Here is a 22,897-nt window from a genome sequence, read left to right as displayed (position 1 = left end):
CCAAAAGGAACTTCCTCTGCAGTCAAACCTTCTTCCTTACCATGTTCTACTGGTACTTTTTAACAGAAGCATTTAATGACAGTAGACTCTAGTGGAAGAAAATAAAAACCTATAGTTTTCAAAAGGAATTTTTGTGGTATTTCATATATATATATATATATATATATATATATATATATATGGGATATATTTCAATGTGTGTTATGCACAGTTTAGAAGCTTTGTGTAAATCATCTTATTTAATACTTTCAACAACCTTATAAAATATGAAATATTTTAAGCTCAATATAAAGCTAAAGAAACCCAGAGAGGGTAAATACTCTTTACAAAGATGAGACATCTAAAATTCAAATCTTGAACTTAGAGCCCAACTACTCAACTGATAGATCACAATGCTAAATATATAAGTATTATTTTATCTGAAATACAAAGATAATATAGGAAAATAGGCTGAAGACCTGTTAAGTTGATTTAGCAATTTGTTTTTTCTATTTTTTTAGTGGGTGGGTTGTGTTCTTACTTTTCCTGTTTTTCTGTATCAATATGAAATTGAAGATAACTATTGAGTTATTGTGTTTTAAGTCTGTTGTAACTGAGCTCACATTTACACAGAATCTAAAATGCCCTTGGTCTGATACTGTCCTGAACAAAAGCAGCAATTAATTAATTAATTAATTATGATGTAAAATTATCTCAAAAATTTACTGTTCTCATTCTACCCTAATGCTGGCATGATATAAGATGTCTGATATAATTTTAAGTACTCTTCAATTAGTTACATAGAAAAATGAAAAATTGAGCTGGATAGTCTGCATCAGCAGAATTTATTGCTCACAGAAAAGACATGGACAAACTTCTCCTGAACTTTCTTGGTCTTAACTCCATAAATGATGGGATTGAGAGTGGGTGGTACCACCACATAAAGATTGGCAAGGAGGATATGTACATGGAGTGGTATATGGTGGCCCCCAAATCGGTGAGCAAAGAATGAAAAAAAGGCTGGAGTATAGAACAGTAGGATAACACAGACATGGGAGCCACAAGTACCCAGGGTCTTGAGTCGGGCATCTTGGGAAGGAATTCTAAAAACAGTACAGAGTATAACGGCATAGGAGACAATGATAAACACCACATCCAGGCATGTAGAAAATAGGGCCACAATCACCCCATAGTAGATGTTGATTTTGATGCTATCACAGGCTAGCCTGGCAATGCCCATATGTTCACAATATGAGTGATGAATAATATTCCTCCCACAGTAAGCAAGCCGATAAACCAGAAAAACCAAGGGGAAGCAGATGAAGAAACTCCTGATCACAGAGGCAATGCCCATTTTTCCAATGACTGAGGGGGTTAGAATTGTAGTATATCTTAGTGGATGGCAGATGGCTACATAGCGGTCAAATGCCATGGCCAGCAATATGGCAGACTCTGCCACAAAGATGAAGTGGAGAAAAAACATTTGGGACACACAGCAACCGAAAGAAATACCCCCATCTTGGAACCAGAAGATTGCTAGCATCTTTGGTGTGGTGACTGTGGAGAGAAAGATATCTGCCAGGGCTAACATGGACAAGAAAAGGTACATGGGTTCATGAAGACTGCGTTCAGTGAAGATCAGGAATAATAAGAAGGTGTTGCCTAAAACAGAAACTATGTACGTGAAACAGATGGGAATGGAGATCCATATGTGTGCATATTCCAGTCCTGGGATCCCAGTCATGGTATACCAAATATCTCTAAGGTTGGTGTGGTTTGAAGAGATTGTCATCTTTTACTCTGTCCTCTGACACTGGACACTGGAATGGAAAAAGAGAGAGACAGAGTGAAAAATCATAGTTATTTCATCTGGTTTGAGTATGAATCTTGGCATTGCAATACAGTTGTTGCTTTAAGAAGGGATTGATAGTAAGTAATGGTTCAAAGATGACAAGCCAGCTAGGCTTCATTGACATGAAAGTTACCATGATCTTATAGAACTGATGCTACTGGTAATGCTAATGGTTTTAACTATAAGAACAACAACAGTAATGACAATAAACATTTTATAGGTTTATAATTTTGTCTAGACACTGTGGCAGATACATTGTACTTATTGACTTAGCATCATACATGAAAGTCTCTTATATGCTCTTGCACATCATGGTTTTCCTTCTTATATGACTGGTCATTTCCAGTGTTAATCACAGTTTCTTTCTGGTGATTAATTGCACACTCCAGTAACAAAGTGTCCAGAATATTGGTATGACCTTTTGAGAATTCAAATCTGTAACAACCATTGTTTCTGTAATTTAAAGACTTTAGCTTTTCATCACCAAGTGAAAATAACTTGGAGAGAAAGAGAAATAGAAGTCTAGGGAGTCCTTGCTTTGCGTAGTGCTGTATTCACTTAATACTGTGCATATTAAAAACATGTTCTTCCAACATGCACAGTATTAATACAGCACTGTGCAAAGCAAGGACTCATATAACATCATTCTAACTCAGCAGACCATGTGTCCTATCTTCCACATATGTTACATTCCTCCCTTCATTCTCTCTAGTCTCCACTGCCTTTTTCTCCAATTTATTCCTTCCAGCTTGTGTTCAAATATTTGTCTTTTCCTTCCCTTCTTTTTTTTCTTTTTCTGCTCAAACTTGCATACCATTACTGGAGAAAAGAGAAAGGCATCTCATAGGTAATGAAATAACCACAATAATAAAAAATGAGTTGCAGACACATGCAAGATTTAAATAAGTTAATGAATATTTCTTTAAGTACATTCTGTGATTAATACTATGCTAAAGAAGGAATTAAATATAAACTATACATATCCTCTATTTCAAGGATCTCCTACCCTTGTGAGGATCATGGGACATAGACACAAGTAAGCATCCTCTCAAAGCAGATCAAGATAAGAATGATGGGAGACATGCAGTCACGTGTGTATAATGTGAAAGAGACATTACTTTAACTAGGGGATGATACAAAGATTCATTGAAGTGTTGTCAGTAGATGTGTTTATCAGAAAGCCTTTGGCTTTCAAGAGACTATCATTGGAAAAAAAGAACCAAGACAAGTAAAAACCTAAAACAAGGACTGTAAGTCACTATAAAAATCAAATTATGTAGTGCATCAAAGGCTTAGAGACATGAGAAATATGACTGGACAAATAAATTGTGTCTTGAAGATTCAAAGTTTTAAAAGTCAAGCTAAAGACTTTAGGTTTAGGTCTCTTATACTGAGAATTGATTTCTTATTCAACAATACTTACTGAATCTCTAATATTTTACCACAGTTTTAAGGAGAACATAATGGGATCAAAATTTAAGATTTACCCTTTCAGAGAGGTCTTTGCTGATGGGCAATATGCTTATTTTTTATTCTCTACTTCCCAATAGCACACCGATACAATTCCTAATGAATAGTTTGTAATATTTTTCACCAATCTTTCTTAAGTTTCATGATGGCTATGAGTATATATTCAACATCTAACATAATATATTTTTGTTGAGTAAATATGGTTTAAAAGGCAGAAAGATAGATTGACGAGGGTGGAGGATTTACCTGATTTACTGTAGGAAGCTTTTCCAACAAACCAAAGTAGAACTAGGAACATAGTTTAAACAGTGAAAAAAGGGGATAGAGAAGAAGTGTGGGGCTTTTAAATGTTTATTTGTTTATTTTGAGAAAGGGAAAGTGAGTAAGAGCAGGAGAGATGCAGAAAGAGAGAGAGAGAGAGAGAGAGAGAGAGAGAGAGAGAGAGAATCCCAAGCAGGCTTCATGCCGTTAGCACAGAGCCCAGCTTAAGGTTCCATTCCACGAACTGTGAGATCATGACCTGAGCCGAAATCAAGAGTCAGACTCTCAACTGAGCAACCCAGGCACCTTGACAAAATGTGTTTAAAAATAAATAAATAAAATAGAGAATTCCAGGTGATAGGTTATATGAGGCAAAATGAAAGGCAATAGGACATTTTGAGACACACTGTCTAGAAAAATGCGATGCCACTAATCAACATAAGGAATAAAGGAGGAGATTTATTTTTCAGAGAAAGTTAAAACAATTGTTTTAAATTATATTAGTTTATGGCATGTCTATGGAACCACTAAGGAAAGAAATCTGGCAGACTATCTCAAACCTGTATAGTGCAAGGGAAAGAAAAGTGGACGAAGCATGAGGTTCTAGCCTGAACTGAACTGTAGTCTCAGCTATGCCATGAACCAACTGGGACCTTGGTAGAAACATTTCATCACTCCAAATTCTCTGTCCATATAGGTTGTAATGGAACTAGCTCATAGCTACTTCTCTTCTAGATACAAAAGACTAACATCCAATCATGGACCTAGACCTCAAAGCAAAAATACATACATATCAAGCTGTATATTTCAGTTTAGTTTACTATAAGTTATTCTATTAGTTTTAAAAAAGAAAGACCTAAGAAGAGAAGTTCTGGTATTAAATCTCTTCCCTAACTGTATCTCTAACATGTAGTTTATTTAATCACAGTGACAGCCCTCAAATAACACATTTTAGTCCCCACATTATTTATACTGTTCAACTAATTTTGAGTATTTACCATGAGTTATATCCTGTGTTAACCACTTATCTATAATTTAATGGTCACAAAATACCATTCAATTGCAATAAGAACCAACAGAATGACAGCTAGTATGGTCCACTTCACACTTTAGGACACTATGGCATGAGTGGTTTGAATAATTTGTCTAAGCTAGTATCTAACCAATTAGAGATTCAAACTCAAATTCTCTTGCTTAAAAAACCCATGTTTTTAACATATTGTTTCATTTGCCACTAGTGAGCAATCCCTTCTTCAAGCTTTCTTCTCATTCATTTGCCTTGATTTCATTACAGTCCTGTCTACCTACTACAATTTTCACAGTTCTGAGTCATTTTTTCAATGCTATTTTTTTTTTATTATTTCCAGTTTGGTGGTGGTGGTGGTGATGATGATCATGATCATGATTTATTGCCACTTCCCAGTTGTTGTGTTGAGAGTAGGATGTAGAATAAAAGTATTAGACTTTGGGACACCTAGGTGGCTCAGTTGGTTGAGTGCCCAACTTCGGCTCAGGTCATGATCTCGTGGTTCGTGAGTTTGAGCCCCACATCAGGCTCACTGCTTTCAGCCTGTCAGTGTACAGCCTGCTTCAGATCCTCTGTCCCCTCTCTCTGCCCCTACCTCACTTACTTTCTCTTAAAAACAATAAAAATAAACATTAAAAAATGTTAGACCTTCACTAGCATCTAGTGAAAAATATTAGACTTTCATTAGTGTCTAGTACAATTTCAAGGAATTGATGAGGGTGAAGTCTGATTCCAGATTGAAAGGCACTGGGTATAAAATAGCTGAGAATTCCAGTTCTGAACAACTGTTAAGAAGGTAGGCACTAAAGGAAAGGAAAACAGTAACTGGAAGGAGCAAAAGGTATTGGGAAATGTTCTTTGGAACATAAGAGACGAAAATGGCAGTTTATGTCAGAGGAGTTTGGTAGTAAAGAAGAATTTGAAGCAAGAAAGTGAACAATTTTGGGGATTAAGTACCCATGATTACAAAAGATAATTCAATCAGTTATTATATAGGTGTTCTGCTTCTTCCACTGAGGCAAAAGTAGTCAGAAAAATATTAAGGGATATATGGAAGATTTTCAAAAGACTCACATGATCCAGATCTTTGCAATAAAATAAAAAGCAATAATTATTCGAGTTAATGCCAAAGCTCATGTGGGAAAAAAAGGAGAAATCTGGAAGAGATACTATTTAAAAAAGATGTGGAGAACAGAAAATAAGAATGAAAAAACAATTGCCCAACAGTAGTGAAGGCTAGCGAGGTGAGAATAAAGAAAGATTTTATAGTAGATTTAAGGGTCTCCTGGCAGAAGAAGCCATACAGGAACAGAGGCTCAACTGATTTTTCACCAGGAAAGTTCAAATTTCATGATCAAGAATACTCAAACAGAGGCATGGGATCAAATGACAGGAAGGGCAAAGTTGTCCAGCAGTTGAAGGAAATGATGACTGAAAGAACAAGTTGTTCACAAAGACTGGTGACATGCCAAGGAACCAAGAAAGAAAGATCAGGTGTGGTCAGAGGGAATTGTTGCCTGCTTCATCTGATGCTAGTCAACCTTCCAACTCTTTCCTCTCTGAACCCAGGTCTGCAGTGACGTTCCCCATTCATATCTTCTTCTCTTATTCCCATTCTATCACTTTTCTTTCAGAAGTACTGAGGATACAACATTTTTTAAAGTTTATTTATTTATTTTAGAGATAGAGAGATAGACAAAGCATGCAAGCAGGGGAGAGGTGAAGAGAGAGATGAGAGAGAGAATCCCAAGCAGGCTCTGCAATGTCAGCGTGGAGCCTGATTCAGGCCTTAGATCATGACCTGAGCTGAAACTAAGAGTCAGGTCCTTAACTAACTGAGTCACCCAGGCACCTCTAGGATACCACATTTTAAATGAATGTGTACTAATAGATTAAAATCAATCCTATAAATACACAGAAATGTGCTTATTTTGAAAACCAGCTTAGATACCAACTCAACCACAGTTCATAAGATAAGCAGAGATGGCATGGCCCTCATAGTCTTTGGCTGAGGCTTCCTTTATCACTTTCAGCCATTCAGTTATGTTCCAAGAATCATCCAGAAACCCAGTATCTTCTATTATAAGTCACATAATTTCCCTTTCTAATACTCACTGCTTACCTCACTCAAAGCTAACATACTGCTGTTGTTGAAGGAACATACCCACAGACGATGGCAGGAGAGGCCACAGTGAGCCAATCGATCTGAGAAACCTGTAACCCTTTTCTCAGAGCTAGCCAGAACTTTATCACACGCATGCAGTCCAATGGGGCTCATGGGTTTGTTATTTACCAAGAAGGATGGTTCTCGTAAATGTTCTCCTTTTTTTCCATTCCTTCTTCCAAACCATCTATATCTTTCTCATACCCTTGACTTCTGATTTATGTCATATTTTAGCATTTCCATTTTATTTACCACCTTAATTCTTCTTTACCCCAAATATATAGATAAGCCTCTCCCCCCCCCACACACACAAATATCAATAAAACCCAGTAAGCAAAAGCTGCCATCAGAGACCCTTCTGAGCTAGAGCTCTTACTGTCCTGTGAAACTGGCTTCCACACCCACTACAGCTAGACTTGTGTCTCAACTCCTTTTCTGTTTTGGATGAAATGAGACAAACTCCTTCTGCACTAAATTGTTCCAAAAGAGTTTTAACCAGAAAGCTGAAAGTAAATAAAGAACCAAAACAGAAGCCTTTGGTATAGAACCTAAAAACATCTAGGGATCTCTCTTATAAAGGAATCTTATCTGTGACTGACTACAGCTGGGGCAACAAAGCCCCAAGCCTTTTTCTTCTGTTGGAAGAAACCCATTTTAGAATAGGTTTTGGAATTAACCCAACTTTCATATTCTGAAATAATTCTTCCTCACAGAGATTGGCTGTTTCAAGAGCCATAAACCACACTTCAATGAACTCTTCATTAGCTTGAAAGAGCATGGTCCAGCCAGGTAGTCAGATATTCATATCAATGACAAGTATCATTTCACAGGTATTGGACATGCCTCCATCACTACTATAGATCTTCTTAGGCCATGACCCTGGGGCAGGTGCTGTACATGGGCATATATGGCAAGAAAAAAGTCGCATATCCTTTTCTCTACCAGGAGTATGCCTAATCTAAAACCTGAGATTCACAGGACAGTAGCAGTCACTTACTGTCTAATATGGGATATCAGAAGCTTACTACCTCCTTTGTTCAGCAATTGCAGACTTCCAAGGCCCTGCAAGATAGGCTGGATGTTCTTGGTCGAGGTCCCAACCTCTGAACACTCTGAGGTTCGGAACCTGGCTCTATAGCTTTCTCTATCCTGGGAGACCTAAAACCCAGGAGACATGGGGAATCTAATAAAGCATCTGTGGTTTTCTGAGCTCTTTATCCTTTAGTAAGGCTAAGAAAGAACCAATGATGGAATAAGTAGGCTTATAGGAAGAGCATCCTTCTTAGACAATCTTGGGGAGTTAATGATGGCTCTATCAGGGGCAGTAGTCCACAGTGAGATTGCCTTCATAGACATGAACAAGTTATAGAAATACAGAAGTTGTTGAGGTTTCAACTTGTCAAATGCATGAATTTCTGTGAGAGTGTGATTGTCAGAGCAGAGGGTCTATTTTTTAGTGTCATGAGAATGTGTTCCTTAGGAATCTTCCACCTCCTGAAAAATAGCATAAGATCCATATGGGGGGGGGATTGAGCAATTTATCATGAAATATTTTGAAAACCATTTTTGTCCTATATTACATCTGTATCAAACACAAGTATATAAATTAATATAAAACCTGAAACCCCTGCTGTCTAGTGTAGGAAGGGAGATATGCATGTGGGGAAAAATGGTCTTTAATATCACTACCATTGCCATAAAACTTGCCAAGTTTAACACAAATTTCTGATATAACAATTCTTTTGTTTTGTAGTTTTTTTTGTTTTTAGTTTTTAAAATTAATTTTAGAAAGAGAGAGAGGGTGCACAAACAGGGGTAAGGGGCAGAGTGAGAGAGAATCTTAAGCAGGCTCTGCTTCAGTGCAGAGCCTGATGTGGGGCTTGATCCCACAACCCTGGGATCATGACCTGAGCCAAAATCAAGAGGAAGATGCTCAACTGACTGACTGAACCACCCAGGCACCTCTGTAAAAATTCTTTTAAAACCACAAAAATATCTGGTATTATTTTACTGTTGGCAAGATGAGGATATTGAAGTCCAAAAAGTTTAGTCACTTGGTTTACCTACACATATAGTAAGACATAAAACTGAAAATTAAATCAGGCTCTCCTTGCCAAATCTCATGCTCTTCTTAGATAACACTCTGTTATTAATACAAATTTAAAGGGATCAAGTAAAAGAAGTACTTCTCCAACAGAATTAAAACTATTCATTAGCAGCTACAAGTGTTCAGTGTAATTTATTTTTTGTATGTGAAATACTATGTGAATAGTATAGTCTTGTATGGATTATATTTACACTATATGGCAAAGATTATACACCCACCTAATAAATAATTATAAGATTAAAAATCACCCCATTTGAAAAGAGTGGGATAGGGGCACCTGGATGACTTAGTCGGTTGTGTCCAACTCTTGATTTTGGCTCAGGTCATGATCTCGTGGTTCATGAGTTTGAGCCCCACACAGGGCTCTGTGCTGAAAATGTGGAACCTGCTTGGGATTTTCTCTCTCTTCTTTTCTGCCCTCTCCTGTCTGTGCTCTCTCTCTCTCTCTCTCTCTCTCCCTCTCAAAATAAATACATAAAAACTTTTTTTTTTTCCAACGTTTATTTATTTTTGGGACAGAGAGAGACAGAGCATGAACGGGGGAGGGGCAGAGAGAGAGGGAGACACAGAATCGGAAACAGGCTCCAGGCTCCGAGCCATCAGCCCAGAGCCCGACGCGGGGCTCGAACTCACGGACCGCGAGATCGTGACCTGGCTGAAGTCGGACGCTTAACCGACTGCGCCACCCAGGCGCCCCCATAAAAACTTTTAAAAAATCAGTTTAAAAAAGAAAAGAATGGGGCAGATCAGTGTGAAAATGGATCTATCTGTACACCCATATAGCTATGTGACACTGTGTAGCATCACTCAGGGATTATTGGACAGAGATTGTCCCTGCCCCATACCATAACCTTACTCCTCATTCTTTCTGATGCCCACATGCTGTTTGTCCAGGAATCCAATACACTCCAGCAACACAGTGGATCATTCAGTCATGAGCAATGATTCAACCAACATTTACTAGTGGTTTTAGGGAGCGGAAAAGGCAACAAAAGCTAGAGTACATCAATACAAAGAGACTCTTTAAGAGTCATGACATGTCAAGTTAATTTTGTTGCTACCTTTCCTTTCTGTCACAGTGAAAGATAGGAAATTATCAAGGAAGAGTTCATGTGGCAGTAAAGAGATAGTTCTTGGACCTGAACAGAAAAAGACAGAGCTTAAACACGATGGAGAATGTCCACATTCACTGATTTGGAGGATAAATAATATGTGTGTTTTTTCTCTACCCATTATTCTAAATCTTCACTGTACGTCATATGGATCCATGGAATTTGTATTGCATTGCAGAATCAAATTGTTTATGTGGACAGGGCCCCACACCAATAAAATATACTTTCAATGGTCTTTCATATCTTGATAGTGACCCTTAGGGAACCCACAGTTACGGGGTTCATACCAGCCTCTAGTGAAAACCATAAATTCTCTGGACAGTATACTTCTTCCATACAGTAAGGTCAGATACAATGATGTAATATGCTTAGTTCATGCCCTGCAGAAATGAGATAAGGCTGTTGAGAAGTCAGATTAAGGTCTAGTTAGGGATAGAGAAAGCTCTGAAGCTCTGTCTTACATTCTTGACAAATACAAGTGTCTTCCCATCTGAAAGTTAGAGGGCCACCTGGTGGCTCAGTTGGTTAAGTGTCTGACTTCGGCTCAGGTCATGATCTCATGGCTCGTGGGGCTGAGCCCCCACATTGGGCACTGTACTGATAGCTCAAAGCCTGAAGCCTGCTTCAGATTCTGTGTCTCCCTCTCTCTCCACCCCTAACCTGCTCACACTCTGTCTCTCTTTCTCAAAAATAAATAAACATAAAAAAATTAAAATTAGAGCATTCCCATGAAAACTTTTGGAAGCCAAATGGTATAAAGCAAAAAAAGCAATTACTATTAATTTCATGTGAAAAAATTTTAATATTCCCACATCCAAAAAATAACCCCATTTAAACTATTCTGATACCTTAGGTTGCACGGATACTCAGAAGCACAATTCGAAGCCACAATGTCTTGATGCTGAGAGGCTGAGTGTGCTTCCTGAGGAAGGAGCCTGGCCAGGCCGCTCTCGCTGCTCAGGGTGTGAGCTGCCTCTACAATGACTCGCTGCAACACAAACACTGAACATTACTTCACTCTTCACCTTTTTCCATAAAAGTGAAAACCTTTTTCATATTTCTTTTGGTTAGCAAATACAGATACTAAATAGATCTTTTCATAAATGCAAAATTCTTTTTAACCTTATAAAACATTCATTTCTCTTCACAAGCCTGTCTTAATCCCCAGAAATGTACCATGATCTTCATAAAATTGCTTTCTGCATTAGAAAATCAGATGTCTTGTATTATTTCCTTATTTTATTTGCTCACTTAATCTAACCCTTAAAAATTTCTTTCAATGACTATATATTATTGGGCTTTCAGCAATATTGTTCCCAACAGTCAGGAATCTTTTCCTTCAAACAATTTCTAAAGCATTTTCTTCTTTGTCGTGTCTCTTACACGGAAATGTTTCTCTTTGTTCTAACATCAGCTCCTTCACTTCCTTCACCATACTACGTCTTTGAGGGATCTGCTCGCTCTCTAATGCAATTTCAACCCTTTGCAAGTTATGATTTCTGTGTTGATGGTAGATAAGTTTCATTCCCAGCCGTTATATCTCTGATGGAATTAAGTCTTCAATGTCTTTGAGTAAATGTGCCTTGTCACCTCAACTCAGTGTGCTACTCTGTCTGCTCTGAATCTGCTCCTCCTTTACGGACTCCCCTACTGTATGCACATATACATATACAGATACACATCCACATCCACAACACACATATTCACTCAAGATAATTCTTATTGATTTTTTCTGTGTGTGATACATTATTCTCATTCTGTATGTATTTCCCATCTGATGACTCGTATCTATACCTCCAACCAAAATCTTTCCTAAGCTAAGTACAAATATAGTTACCAAATGTACTTCCCCATCTATCTTCATATATATATATATATATATATATATATATATATATATATTTCAGACTGAGCATTAATTCCATGTCTCTATTTTATTTTTTGACATGTGGAATAGAGTTATAACAACTGTTTTAATGCCCTTGTCTATTTCCAAAATCTGTCAATTCTGGATCAGTTTCTTTAGATTAATTTTTTTCTCTTTCTTAGTGAGTCATATTTTCTTGCTTCTTTGTATGTATGTTTTTTTAATTTTTTATTTTTTTACTTTTTTAGAGAGAGGGTGTGTGTACATGCAAGTGGGGAAGGGGCAGAGAGAGAGAGGGGAAAAGAGAGAATCTTAAGTGGGCTCCACATTCAGTGCAAAGTCCAATGCAGGGCTGGATCTGACAACCCTGAGATCATGACCTGAGCCAAAATCAAGAGTCATACACTTAACCAACTTAACCAACTTAACCAACTTAACCACTTAACCAACTTAACCAACTTAACCACCCAGGCACCCCTGCAAGCGTGTTTTAATTAGATTTCAGATACTATGAATTTTACCTTGTTGGGTGTAAGTAGAATTTATATTTACTAAAAATTATATATAAATTTTATATTAAAGTTTATATTCCTAAAATTTATTTATATACTTATCAATATTCTTAAGCTTTGCTTTGATATGATTTTTAAATTATCTGGAATTTAAGTTTGATCCTTAAGTTCTTATGCTTAAGATTTATCAGGCATGACAAGTGAGCTTTTAACCTAGAATGAATTGTTCATTACCCCCACTAATTGGACATTATTTTTCTAAGTATTCTGCCCAATGACCTGTGGATTATGAGTTCTTCCAGTGTGGCTGGGAACAGGCACTTACTCAGGCTGTGTGTGGGTTATTAAACCTATTTCATTTTCCTCTTAGAGAGTTGTTTCTTTGGCCTCAGGTAAAGGCCACTTCTTTACACATATGCACCAATCAGGACTCTGATAAGTATTTGAGGGAAGCCTCTGCAGATCTTCAAGGATCTACCTTTGGTAGTTGTCTCCTCTTTGTTACTCTGTCTCATGAACTCTATAAACAATTTTGTCTTCTTGGATTCTCAGCAATGGTTCCTCAACTCAGGAAGTTCATAGGCTCTGTCTTGGTTTCTGCCTGGAAACTCTCTCAAAGCAGTGAGCTAGGGCCATTGTAGGATTTATTTATTTATTTTTAAATGTTTATTTATTTATTTTGAGAGGGGAAGGCAGAAAGAGAGGAGAGAAAGAATCCCAACCAGAGTCTGAGCTGCACAGCAGGGAGCAAGACACGGGGCTTGATCTCATAAACATGAGGCCATGACCAGAGCCAAAATCAAGAGTCAGATGTTTAACAGACTGGGCCACCCAGGCATCCCTGTGGGATTCATTTTGTATGTTTCCCTGACTCTCATAGATTATAGTCCTTTGTTGCCAGAGATTCATTGTCTTAAAAACTGTTACTTCATACATTTTTTCTAATTATTTTGGTTGAGAGTAGAAGATGAATTCAATTGCTCTTACTCCATTTTTGCCAAAAGTAGTCCTCATCATCATTTATTTTTCATTGATCAAGAATATATTGAATGCCTCTATATGATAGGTATCATTCTAAGCATTGTGAATGAAGTAGGAAATAAAGATTAGAACTTTAAAAGGAGAGGAAAATGTTACAATCACAGGAAAGACATAATAAAACTTTAAAAAGAGAGAAAGTGTCTAACAACTAACAGCTTTGCAGTAAGAAAAGGAAGGAAAACCCAGAAGTTTAAATAAAATCCTGCTAACTCATACTAATATAAGTGGTCCTATACCTCTCAGAAAAAACTATCACAGTACAATGTTGAGAAATAATATAATAATGGGTATTTATAACAATGATAGTGAAAGAAAGTGTCCAAACCTCAGCTTCTCAAAAACATTAGATTACAGTTCAAAATTATTCACCTCAGAAAATGATCCAAGCTAAGTATGGATACCTAAAGGTCACTTATCAGGAAAAATCACTTCTTGAAAAAAAGGTGTATCACATGTTTGTGGTGAACAGTAGAGATACAACTGGTTTCATGCTGGAATGTGTGATTAATTACAGGGACTCTGGAGTATTGAGAAAAGCAGGCTTGGCATGTCCTTGCTTCCAAAGACTTTGTTTTCTGTGACATCTCATATGTAGCACGATAAAACCACTATCTCAGGAGAATATTTTGATAATCTCCCTCTGGCACCTTGTGTCTAAGATCTTCTACTTGTGGCAATAAATAACTCTGGCTGCTGGGCAAATATCTCTATCAGTGGTTTCTAGCATCTTCTAAGAGCCCATCCATTCTCCATCTATGCCAAGGAAGGTGAGTCCAAGAGAACTGTGCTGCTGAGCTCACCTGCCAACCCATGCTGAGGATGCAGGTTGCATAGTAAGGAGGTTGCCTGGCACATAAAAAGAACTGTTGAAAGTATATTCTTTAAAAGAACAGAGATGAGGGGCACCTGACTTGCTCAGTCAGAGGAGCATGTTACTCTTGATCTCAGGGTCATGAGTTCGAACCCCAGCTGGGATATAGAGATTACCTAAAAAAATAAATCTTAAAAAAACAAAAGAAAGAAGATGGCGAACCCTCTTTAGGAGCTGCTTCATTGAAGTTTTCCATAGATTCAAAATGAAAGTCATGGAAGATCAGTGCCTTTAAAAAAGAAACCAAAAGGGAGTTGGGAAATGATGAGAATAAAGACACCTAATTGAGCAGCCAAGAAGTGTGTTCTGTAGTTCAAAGTTAACAGATGGGGATTCATAGTACATAAGTGAGAGAGCAGGGTTTTGTTGTGGGCTCTGGAGGAAGACTCCAGGAGTGATACATACATCTTAAAAGGAATTTTTTAGGAGGTTTGAAGGAGGGCTTATGGAGATGGTATTTAAATGTCTTTGGCTCTCCAGGAACAGCCAGCAAGATATCTCTCTGGCTAGGATGAGCAATCTACCAGAATTCAATGGAACTCTAGCACAAGGATAACTGGAAATCGAGCAGGTTGATAAATACCAGAATGAATATTCTTCATCTGATTGTCACCTCCTTCTCTGCTTCTAATTTAGTGGCATCTACTCTTCAGTTCTAAACGAGCCTCAGTGAGGAAGATGACCCCAAACCCTTTTTCTACATCAGTTTTTAAAAGGGAGCTCAGGACACCTGGGTGGCTCAGTCAGATGAGCATCAGACTCTTGATTGCAGTTCAGGTCAAGGTATCATGGTTGTGGAATGGAGTCCCACATTGGGCTCCATGCTAGGCATGGACTCTGCTTGGGATTTTCTCTCTCCCTCTCTCTCTGCCCCTCCTCCACACATGCTGTCTTTCTCTCAAAATAAATAAACACTTAAAAAATAATAACAAGTAAAAAGGAGCCTGGATTTCTTGTGAGTTTTAAATCTTTGCTAGGGGTTAGCAAATTTATACTACAGTAGGAACCTCTAAACAAGTAATTTATTTGTTTAAACAAAATTTACTATGAGCTTTCTGTGTCCAAACAGTATTGGACTGCAATATGTGAAGGGTACAATCCCAATCTTAAAGGTATTTAAAATCAAACTGCATAAGGAAAACTCCTTTAGGTTTCAGCTGGAAGACAATATGAAATTATATGTCATAAATGCCATCTATTGGGGGAAAAGTACATTCTGTATGGATTTGATGGCTTGAGGAATTCTTATAATATGAAATAGCATGAGAGGATTTTATAGAATGCTGGATATAGACTGGCTTTTATTTTTTTATTTTATTTATTTTAATTTTTTAAAAATGTTTATTTATGTTTGAGAGAGAGACAGAGTGTGAGTGGGGGAGGGGTTGAGAGAGAGGGAGACACAGAATCTGAAGCAGGCTCCAGGGTCTGAGCTGTCAGCACAGAGCCCAACACGGGGTTGGAACCCACAAATCATGAGATCATGACTTGAGCCGAAGTCGGACACTTAACTGACTGAGCCACCCAAGTGCCCCATGGCTTTCAATCAATTAACTTAATCACCATCAGTGGAGATAAAGCATGATCACATTTGGGATCCCATCAGAAAGTGTACAAATATTCTGATGTTGGAATGAGAAAGTCGTATGTGGTAGAATTAAGCAACCAATCAGACTAGAGTGGAGAGTGACAAGAAAAAAAATAAAATTAGTTGAAATAAAAGACATTCTCATGGAACAGGGTTAGGCACACCACAAAAAGTATTAAACTTGTAACGGCTAAAAAAAATTGAAACACTAACAATATGGCTGAATATATACTTGAGTTTCACATTGTTGGTGCAGTGATGTCCCTGGTGTATGGATGCGTGTGCTGGTAGTGCTTCATGGCTCAGTGACCAAAACAGAAGGGGGAAATGAGTATAAAAGAGAGAAGAATGAATTCCAAGGTATATTGGGAAATAAAGCAAAGGGAGGAAAGACGGTTATGTGTATATATGAACCTGTAGTATATGTATTTCTGTGTGTTTAAATGAGGTACATTGTGTATTGTGGTGAGTCAGAATTTTATGTCTGTTCCAGCTCTTACTGTGGTGGGATGCAGTGTGTTGAGTAACTGTGGGTGTGTGGTATGTTAAGATTCCCTCTCTATTATGGACTATGACTTTCTTCATCTCCCTCCTCCTGTTCCTCCTCCTTTCCTTCCTTCTCCTTCTTGACTCATGTCAAGGAAGACTGAGATAGTTCATGTATACAGCTTTTATATATATATATATATACATATATATATGTATATATATATAACAAAAAATAATAAATAAAACAAATAAATAAAATTAAAAATAAAAATAAATAAAAATAAATAAAAATAATATTTTAATATTAATCTTTTCTGTATAATATAATATTTATATATAATTTATAATATATAAAGCTCAGTATTCTAATTGCCTAAAGTCAGTCTTCTTATTAGGGGCCCTCCTTATGAGGTGCTGATTCACTCCCTCAGCTAAAACGACATGCTTCGTGAAACTCTTTAATAGACACTCTATGAAAGAATATAGTAGGATAGAGTAGACATTCACTACCAAGAATATGAGAGTAGGGGACTGAACAAGCATAGGTCTATACATCAATGCATGGAAATGTATATATTGTGATTCATTTGGGATCTGCTCCTCGAAAATATGTTTATATCTATAAAAAGATAACTTTGCTTACATTGACATGCTTTTAAAACAGCACAGTTTTGGCTGAGGGCAAAAAAAAAAAATGTCTCTTATGCTAATATTCCCCATCTTTAGCTTTTTTCCTGAAAAGGAATCCTTCATCGATCTCTGTTTAATTTTTCTTCTGGTTTTTCAATTTTGGGGCATACTTTTAAATGATATAATTTCACAAAAGACATTGTGTTTTGATTTCATGCTCTTCCAGGTCAGTTATATTACCTCCCTTCTTTCCCAATCTCACATATCCGAATGCAGTTACATCCCTGTTTTGTTTCCGCTTGCAATCGTAAACAAAAAACTTGAATCTAAGTGTATTCAACCAATTATTTGTAATCTCTTCCTACCCTTCTTTGTAAGATAAATACATAAGTGCTAACCTCATTTCCTCCAATTATGCTATTTTTTGTTTGAGCATAGTTGACAGACAGTGTTACATTAGTTTCAGGCATACTACACAGTGGTTCAACAATTCTATGCGTTATTCTACACTCACCACAAGCGTAGCTACTCTCTGTCACCATACAACACTATTACAATACCATTGACTGGATTCCCTATGTTATGCCTTTTATTCCCATGACTTATTCATTCCATGACTGGAAGCCTATATCTCCCCCTCCCCTTCACCCACGTTTCCCAAACCTCCAACTCCCTCTGCCATTTGTTTGTTCTCTGTATTTATAGGTCTCATTCTGCTTTTTTGTTTATTACTTTCTTTTATAAATTCCACATCAATTACGCTATTTTTAAGATACTTACTGAAGTATTGTTATTTACTTCCTAGTAAACGATATCTATGTTTTTAAATAGATGTATTTCAAATTTTATTAAATAAATTATTTGTTAATATTTGAAACTATTCTAGCATCAGCTAAGATATAATAACAGTATCCACTTTAATGATTTTATCACTCATATTTTGAAAAATCAACATATGAATTAATTGTAAAAATGAAGGATGTCAGGATGTCACATGGATTTTTTTAATGGTTTGAGGTTTATGTGGGTTATTGAAATATCCTATGCTTTATCCCTATAGGTAAAACGAACAGGAAAAATGACCAGATTTCCAGATGCTTGAATAGGTATGATGTTGATGTGGAGAAAGTGCAGGAATTTCTTTCAGAGTTTCAATTAAAGTGATTGAAAATAAAAATGGAAGCAAGCATAATTAAATAAATTAAGAAATAGATTCCTCACAATAATTTTTTCTAAGCACTGAGATAAAAAAGAAAATTATTTTCTTTAAAGAAATTTCAAGAAATTTTCATTGTCACTTGATCCATGTTGGAGTGTTCTAGGCCAAAGGAACTCTAGTAGCTCTTACCTTTTACTAGCAGTGATCCATTGCCCTAACTCCAGGTAGTTATTCAGATAAATTTGGAGACATTTTAAGGATCAATTCTTTGGTAGATAAGGATGTCTAGGATTAGTGCTGCCCCAGGGGAGTTAGGTACGCTATGTCCTCCTATCTTAAAATCTGTGTTTTTCTCCTAAGAGAAATGCCTAGAAGCTCATTTGGGCTGGATCCCAAGAAATATCCTTAGGGGTCCTATAAACAGTAGCTGGTTCCAGTCACCCACTCTTCTCCTAACAGGCATTCCTGGACTGGAGGCTGTACAAATATGGATCTCTATCCCACTGTGTGTCATGTATCTAATTGCTCTCCTGGGGAACTGCATCATCCTCTTTGTTATCAAAAACACCTCCAGCCTTCATGACCCTCAATACATCTTCCTATCGATGTTGGCAACCACAGATGTGGGTCTGTCTTTATCAACTCTACCTACGGTACTCAGTGTCTTCCTCTTGAATCACAGAGAAATTGAGTTCCATTCTTGTCTGACACAAATGTTCTTCATCCATACCTTCTCCTCCAGGGAGTCAGCCATCCTGTTGGCCATGGCCTTTGACCGATTTGTAGCTATTCGCAACCCATTGCACTACACTGTGGTCTTAACCTCTCCTCGGATCATGGGGATGGGAATTGCAGCCATGGTTAGGGCTGTGGTGTTGATGGTACCCTTGCCAATCCTGCTCAAGCGATTGTCCTTCTGCAGAGATGTTATTCTATCACATTGTTACTGCTACCACCCTGATGTTATGAAGCTGGCCTGTGGCCCTGTCAGAGTCAACATCATCTATGGACTGTCTCTTGTGCTCTGCTCCTTTGGAGTTGACTCTGTGTTCATTGTCATTTCATACATCCTTATTTTGAAAACAGTGCTGGGTATTGCTTCAGAAGATGGTCAGCTCAGAGCACTTAATACTTGCATTTCCCACATTTTCACTGTCTGCATCTTTTATGTGCCACTCATTGTCCTGGCTCTAATTCATAGGTTTGGTACATTCACATCTCCTCTTCTCCATGTCACCATGGCCAATCTCTTTCTCTTCTTGACCCCAGTCCTTAATCCCTTGGTTTATAGCCTAAAAACCAAACAGATAAGGTCTGCAGTACACAAGGTACTCAGGGCCAGGAGAAACTTGCTGAAGTAGTCAAGTTTGGCTTAGTGAAAGTGACATCCTGACTCTCTCTTTACCTTTCATCTGTCTGTTTCCCTCTGGGAAATACATCATCATTTCAAGGATGGTTTTGTGAGAGTGGAAGTATTTTCTTTTTGTCTGCCAAGTGGATGGTATTATTTTGGTTATTGTCTTGATATAATTTATTATTTACCATTTTTTATCTAATTTATCATCCATAAAAGTATTGTGTGAAAGATCTTACTGAAACAATTTTTATATCTCTCTTCTACTTAAATATTTGAGTTTAAATAATTAAGTGATTTACAATTAGGTATAAAATAAAGGTCAAGTTATTAACATATTTTAGAAAGTTTTCCATTTTCTTATCCCCACCTTTCTCTCCAGCCTCTGACTACACATTGTCACTTTTTTTCAAACTGGATGATTCAATGTATTTTTATACATATACACCAACCTTCCCAAGACGCTAAGCATTTACCAATTCCTTGGCTTGAAATTGCAACACCAATATTAAACAAAAATTTTTCTGGGGCACCTGGGTGGCCCAGTCAGTTGAACATCTGACTCTTGGTTTTGGCTTGGGTCATGACCTCACAAGCCCCACATTGGACTCCATGCTGGCAGCATGGGGCCTGCTTGGGATTCTCTCTCTTCCTCTCTCTCTCTCTGCTGCCCTGTTCATGATCTCTCTCTCTCTCTCAAAATAAATAAATAAACTTAAATTTTTTTCTGTGATGAGTTTTTCTAACATTTTAGTAGAATTGTCATTTCTCTTTTCCTCTCAATATAACCCACTAATAATTTTATTATAATACAGTACAATTTTACTTACATCTTCATGTCTATCATCCCCAATTAATTAAGAATTGTTGTGGGAAGGCATTGTGTTGCTTTATTCTAAATCTCCGGTATATACCTATTTAGTGTATATACCAGTGTATATACCAAGTGTATATACCAGTAAATCTCAATTGTTTTCTTTAATAAATGAATGAATGTCTGTGAGCATAAGTAATTGCATTTGGCAATCATGACTCTTACCTGCTAACATAACTACTGTTTCATTACCCTCCCCTTCTATATAGTCAGGGGCCATGTCTGTTGTTTCTGTCATTGCATCTTCAGTACATAGTGGAATATATGTAATATTGTATACAATGAATGCATACTAATACATAAACTAATAAATATGTCAATTAGAGATGTCATTGGTATTTTGTTGTACTTATAAAGGTATGACATTTACACATTAAAATGTAACTAGAAAACAAGTGAGGGAAATCTTTAAAATGATGTATTATTGAAAGAAGACAGGAAATTGAGTTATTGGATGTCTACTTCAAACTCCAAACGTTTAATTACATTACAAAAATTAGCCTCGTTTAAACCAAAGGAAGTAAATTTTATTAGCTCCATTTTAAAGGAAAGGAGACAGTTAAAAGATACTAAATAATATTTCAGTATCTCCCCAATCAAAAATTATTGGAGTCAGAATTAAAAACCACCACATATTATGTAAAATAACACATAAATCCTGCCATATCCTAGTGTTTTTTTGCCCTATATAAGATTTAAAGATATGTAGACACATAGGTGTCATTGAGACCCATGTATTTAATTGCAGTATGTTAACCTAATTTTATCTGTATTAATGTTCACTTACATCAGACACTACAAATTTCCTGATTCCAGTAAACCCTGTCTTGTTCAAAAATACACTATTTTTCTTGTCACACTATGTCTGCATAAAGCATACAGTGCCCAAGAAAGCTGCCCACTGTAGCAGTAGGACTTAAACTCACGTCCGTGTTCCTTCAAACATCATGCTCTCAACTTCACCACATACTGAAGTCTAAGAAGAAAATTGCCAAAATGTATAGCCTTACCCATTGTGAAATGTGAGTGTATGTGGAGGTCAATGTGTGTATATTTTTATTTGCTCTCTTTTTAAAGAAACATTGGGATATTCTATTTGAAAGACAGATGGATGAGGCAATTAACAATCATCTTCTGTAAAACATAAATTAACTACAATTAGCTAACACAATGGAAAAATTATCTTGTTCTTAGGAATTTCTACTTATCTATGAAAAGAATCATTCACGAACACAAGTGAAACATCTGATAATTAAGGAAGGGCTTCTTTTAGTGTTCATTAGACATCAGAACTTGAAAGTTGTCTCTTGTATAGAAGTTGATCATTCTGTTGAGAGTTGATCAATGGATGAAACGCATTGTAGTATATGCATACAATGGAATATTATTCAGCCATAAAAATGAAGTATTGACACACTGTAGCACAGATGCTCCTCAGAAACATTATTCTAGGTGAAAGAAACCAAACACAAAGTGTCACATATTGTATTATTTCATTTACATGACATATTCAGAACAGGTAAAAGCATAAAGACATGAAGTAGATTGGTGTTTGTGAGGGGCTGGAGGAAGATGAGAATGTTGATTAACTGCTTAGTGGATATGAGGTTTTATTTTGGAGTGATGAATATATTCTGGCACCAGGTGGAAGTGATGAATGTACAAGATTATGAATGTACTAAATACTATTGAGTTGTACACTTTTAAATGGTTGACTTTATGTATGTGAATTTCATTTCAATAAAAAGAAAAAAGGAAAAAATTATTCCCTAGACCAAATACGATTGATATGTTAATGTCCAAAGAGAGTCTGGGTCAGTGTCCTTAAAAAAAAGTGTTTATATTTGAAAAAAAAACCATCATTTTAGGAATGGAACGATAAAATATGGAATTTTGCTCACTGGAATAGACTAAACAAGAAGATAGTTCTGAGAAGCGGAGAGTTTTGGGTGATTATCATGTGTCAATACATATCCTTCAAACACCTGGCTCTCTTTTCTTTTTTTTCTTTTTTTAGAGTTTATTTATTCATTCTCAGAGAGAGAGAGAGAGATAAAATCCCAAGCAGGCGATTCCCTTAGCCCTTGACAAACTACCATTCTACTTTCTGCTTCTCTGAGTGTATTTTAGATTCCTGATATAAGTGGAGTCATGTATTATTTGTTCTTCTAATCAATATATTTCACATTTTCAGGGATTTAAGAGTATAACGATAATCCAGCCAATTACTTATGATTTGGAGAGAGTCTATTGGGAAGAAACAGAAATGTAAATTGATATAGTGTATATCATGATAGGGGTAAGGTAAGAGTCCTGTGGATTATATAAAAAAAGCAACTAGCCTAGGATTTAAGGGTCAAGAGAAGGTTACTGCAGAGGTTGAGATGAGAAAACGGGTATAAATGACAACAAACAACATTCAGTCAGAGGAAAGTAGATCAGGTATACTGGGAAAAGTTCACAGAATGTACAAACACATGGTAGTAAGACAAAACATTTTGCTTACAGGAAATGCAAGTAATACAGTGTAACCAAAGGAG

At 36.8% G+C, this 22,897-nt stretch overlaps 2 protein-coding genes across 3 annotated transcripts in view; one reads left to right on the top strand and one right to left on the bottom strand.

The window, feature by feature from the left end:
• Positions 1-805: 805 nt before the first annotated feature.
• LOC122483466 (olfactory receptor 52Z1-like) overlaps positions 806-22,897 on the bottom strand; it is a 44,412-nt gene continuing 22,320 nt past the window's right edge. Inside the window, exons 1-2 of one of the 2 annotated variants that reach the window (XM_043580469.1) lie at positions 10,821-10,960; positions 806-1,799 (exon numbers count right to left, since the gene is read on the bottom strand). In XM_043580469.1, the coding sequence (XP_043436404.1) occupies positions 815-1,771 (957 nt within the window). In that variant the 5' untranslated portion in view covers positions 1,772-1,799; positions 10,821-10,960 and the 3' untranslated portion in view covers positions 806-814. Of the gene's footprint in view, positions 1,800-10,820; positions 10,961-22,897 lie in introns of those variants that run through there. The other variant, XM_043580470.1, reaches the window with a different exon arrangement.
• LOC122484261 (olfactory receptor 51A4-like) lies at positions 16,127-19,490 on the top strand. The gene is made up of 2 exons (XM_043582249.1): positions 16,127-16,211; positions 18,490-19,490. The coding sequence occupies exons 1-2, from the start codon at positions 16,127-16,129 to the stop codon at positions 19,488-19,490; spliced, it is 1,086 nt and encodes a 361-aa protein (XP_043438184.1).

Source organism: Prionailurus bengalensis, chromosome D1, assembly GCF_016509475.1.
Source record: "Prionailurus bengalensis isolate Pbe53 chromosome D1, Fcat_Pben_1.1_paternal_pri, whole genome shotgun sequence".
Lineage (NCBI taxonomy): Eukaryota > Metazoa > Chordata > Mammalia > Carnivora > Felidae > Prionailurus > Prionailurus bengalensis.
The sequence above is the reverse complement of the archived record's forward strand: the minus strand, read 5'-3'. Positions and strand labels throughout refer to the sequence as shown.

What these genes read in the sequence shown, in the direction of transcription:
- LOC122484261 (XM_043582249.1), top strand. Translation starts at nt 16,127, where the DNA reads ATGCGTGTGCTGGTAGTGCTTCATGGCTCAGTGACCAAAACAGAAGGG. An exon ending in AGAGAAGAATGAATTCCAAG is followed by an intron (nt 16,212 to 18,489) that starts GTATATTGGGAA and finishes TTTTCTCCTAAG; the next exon opens with AGAAATGCCTAGAAGCTCAT.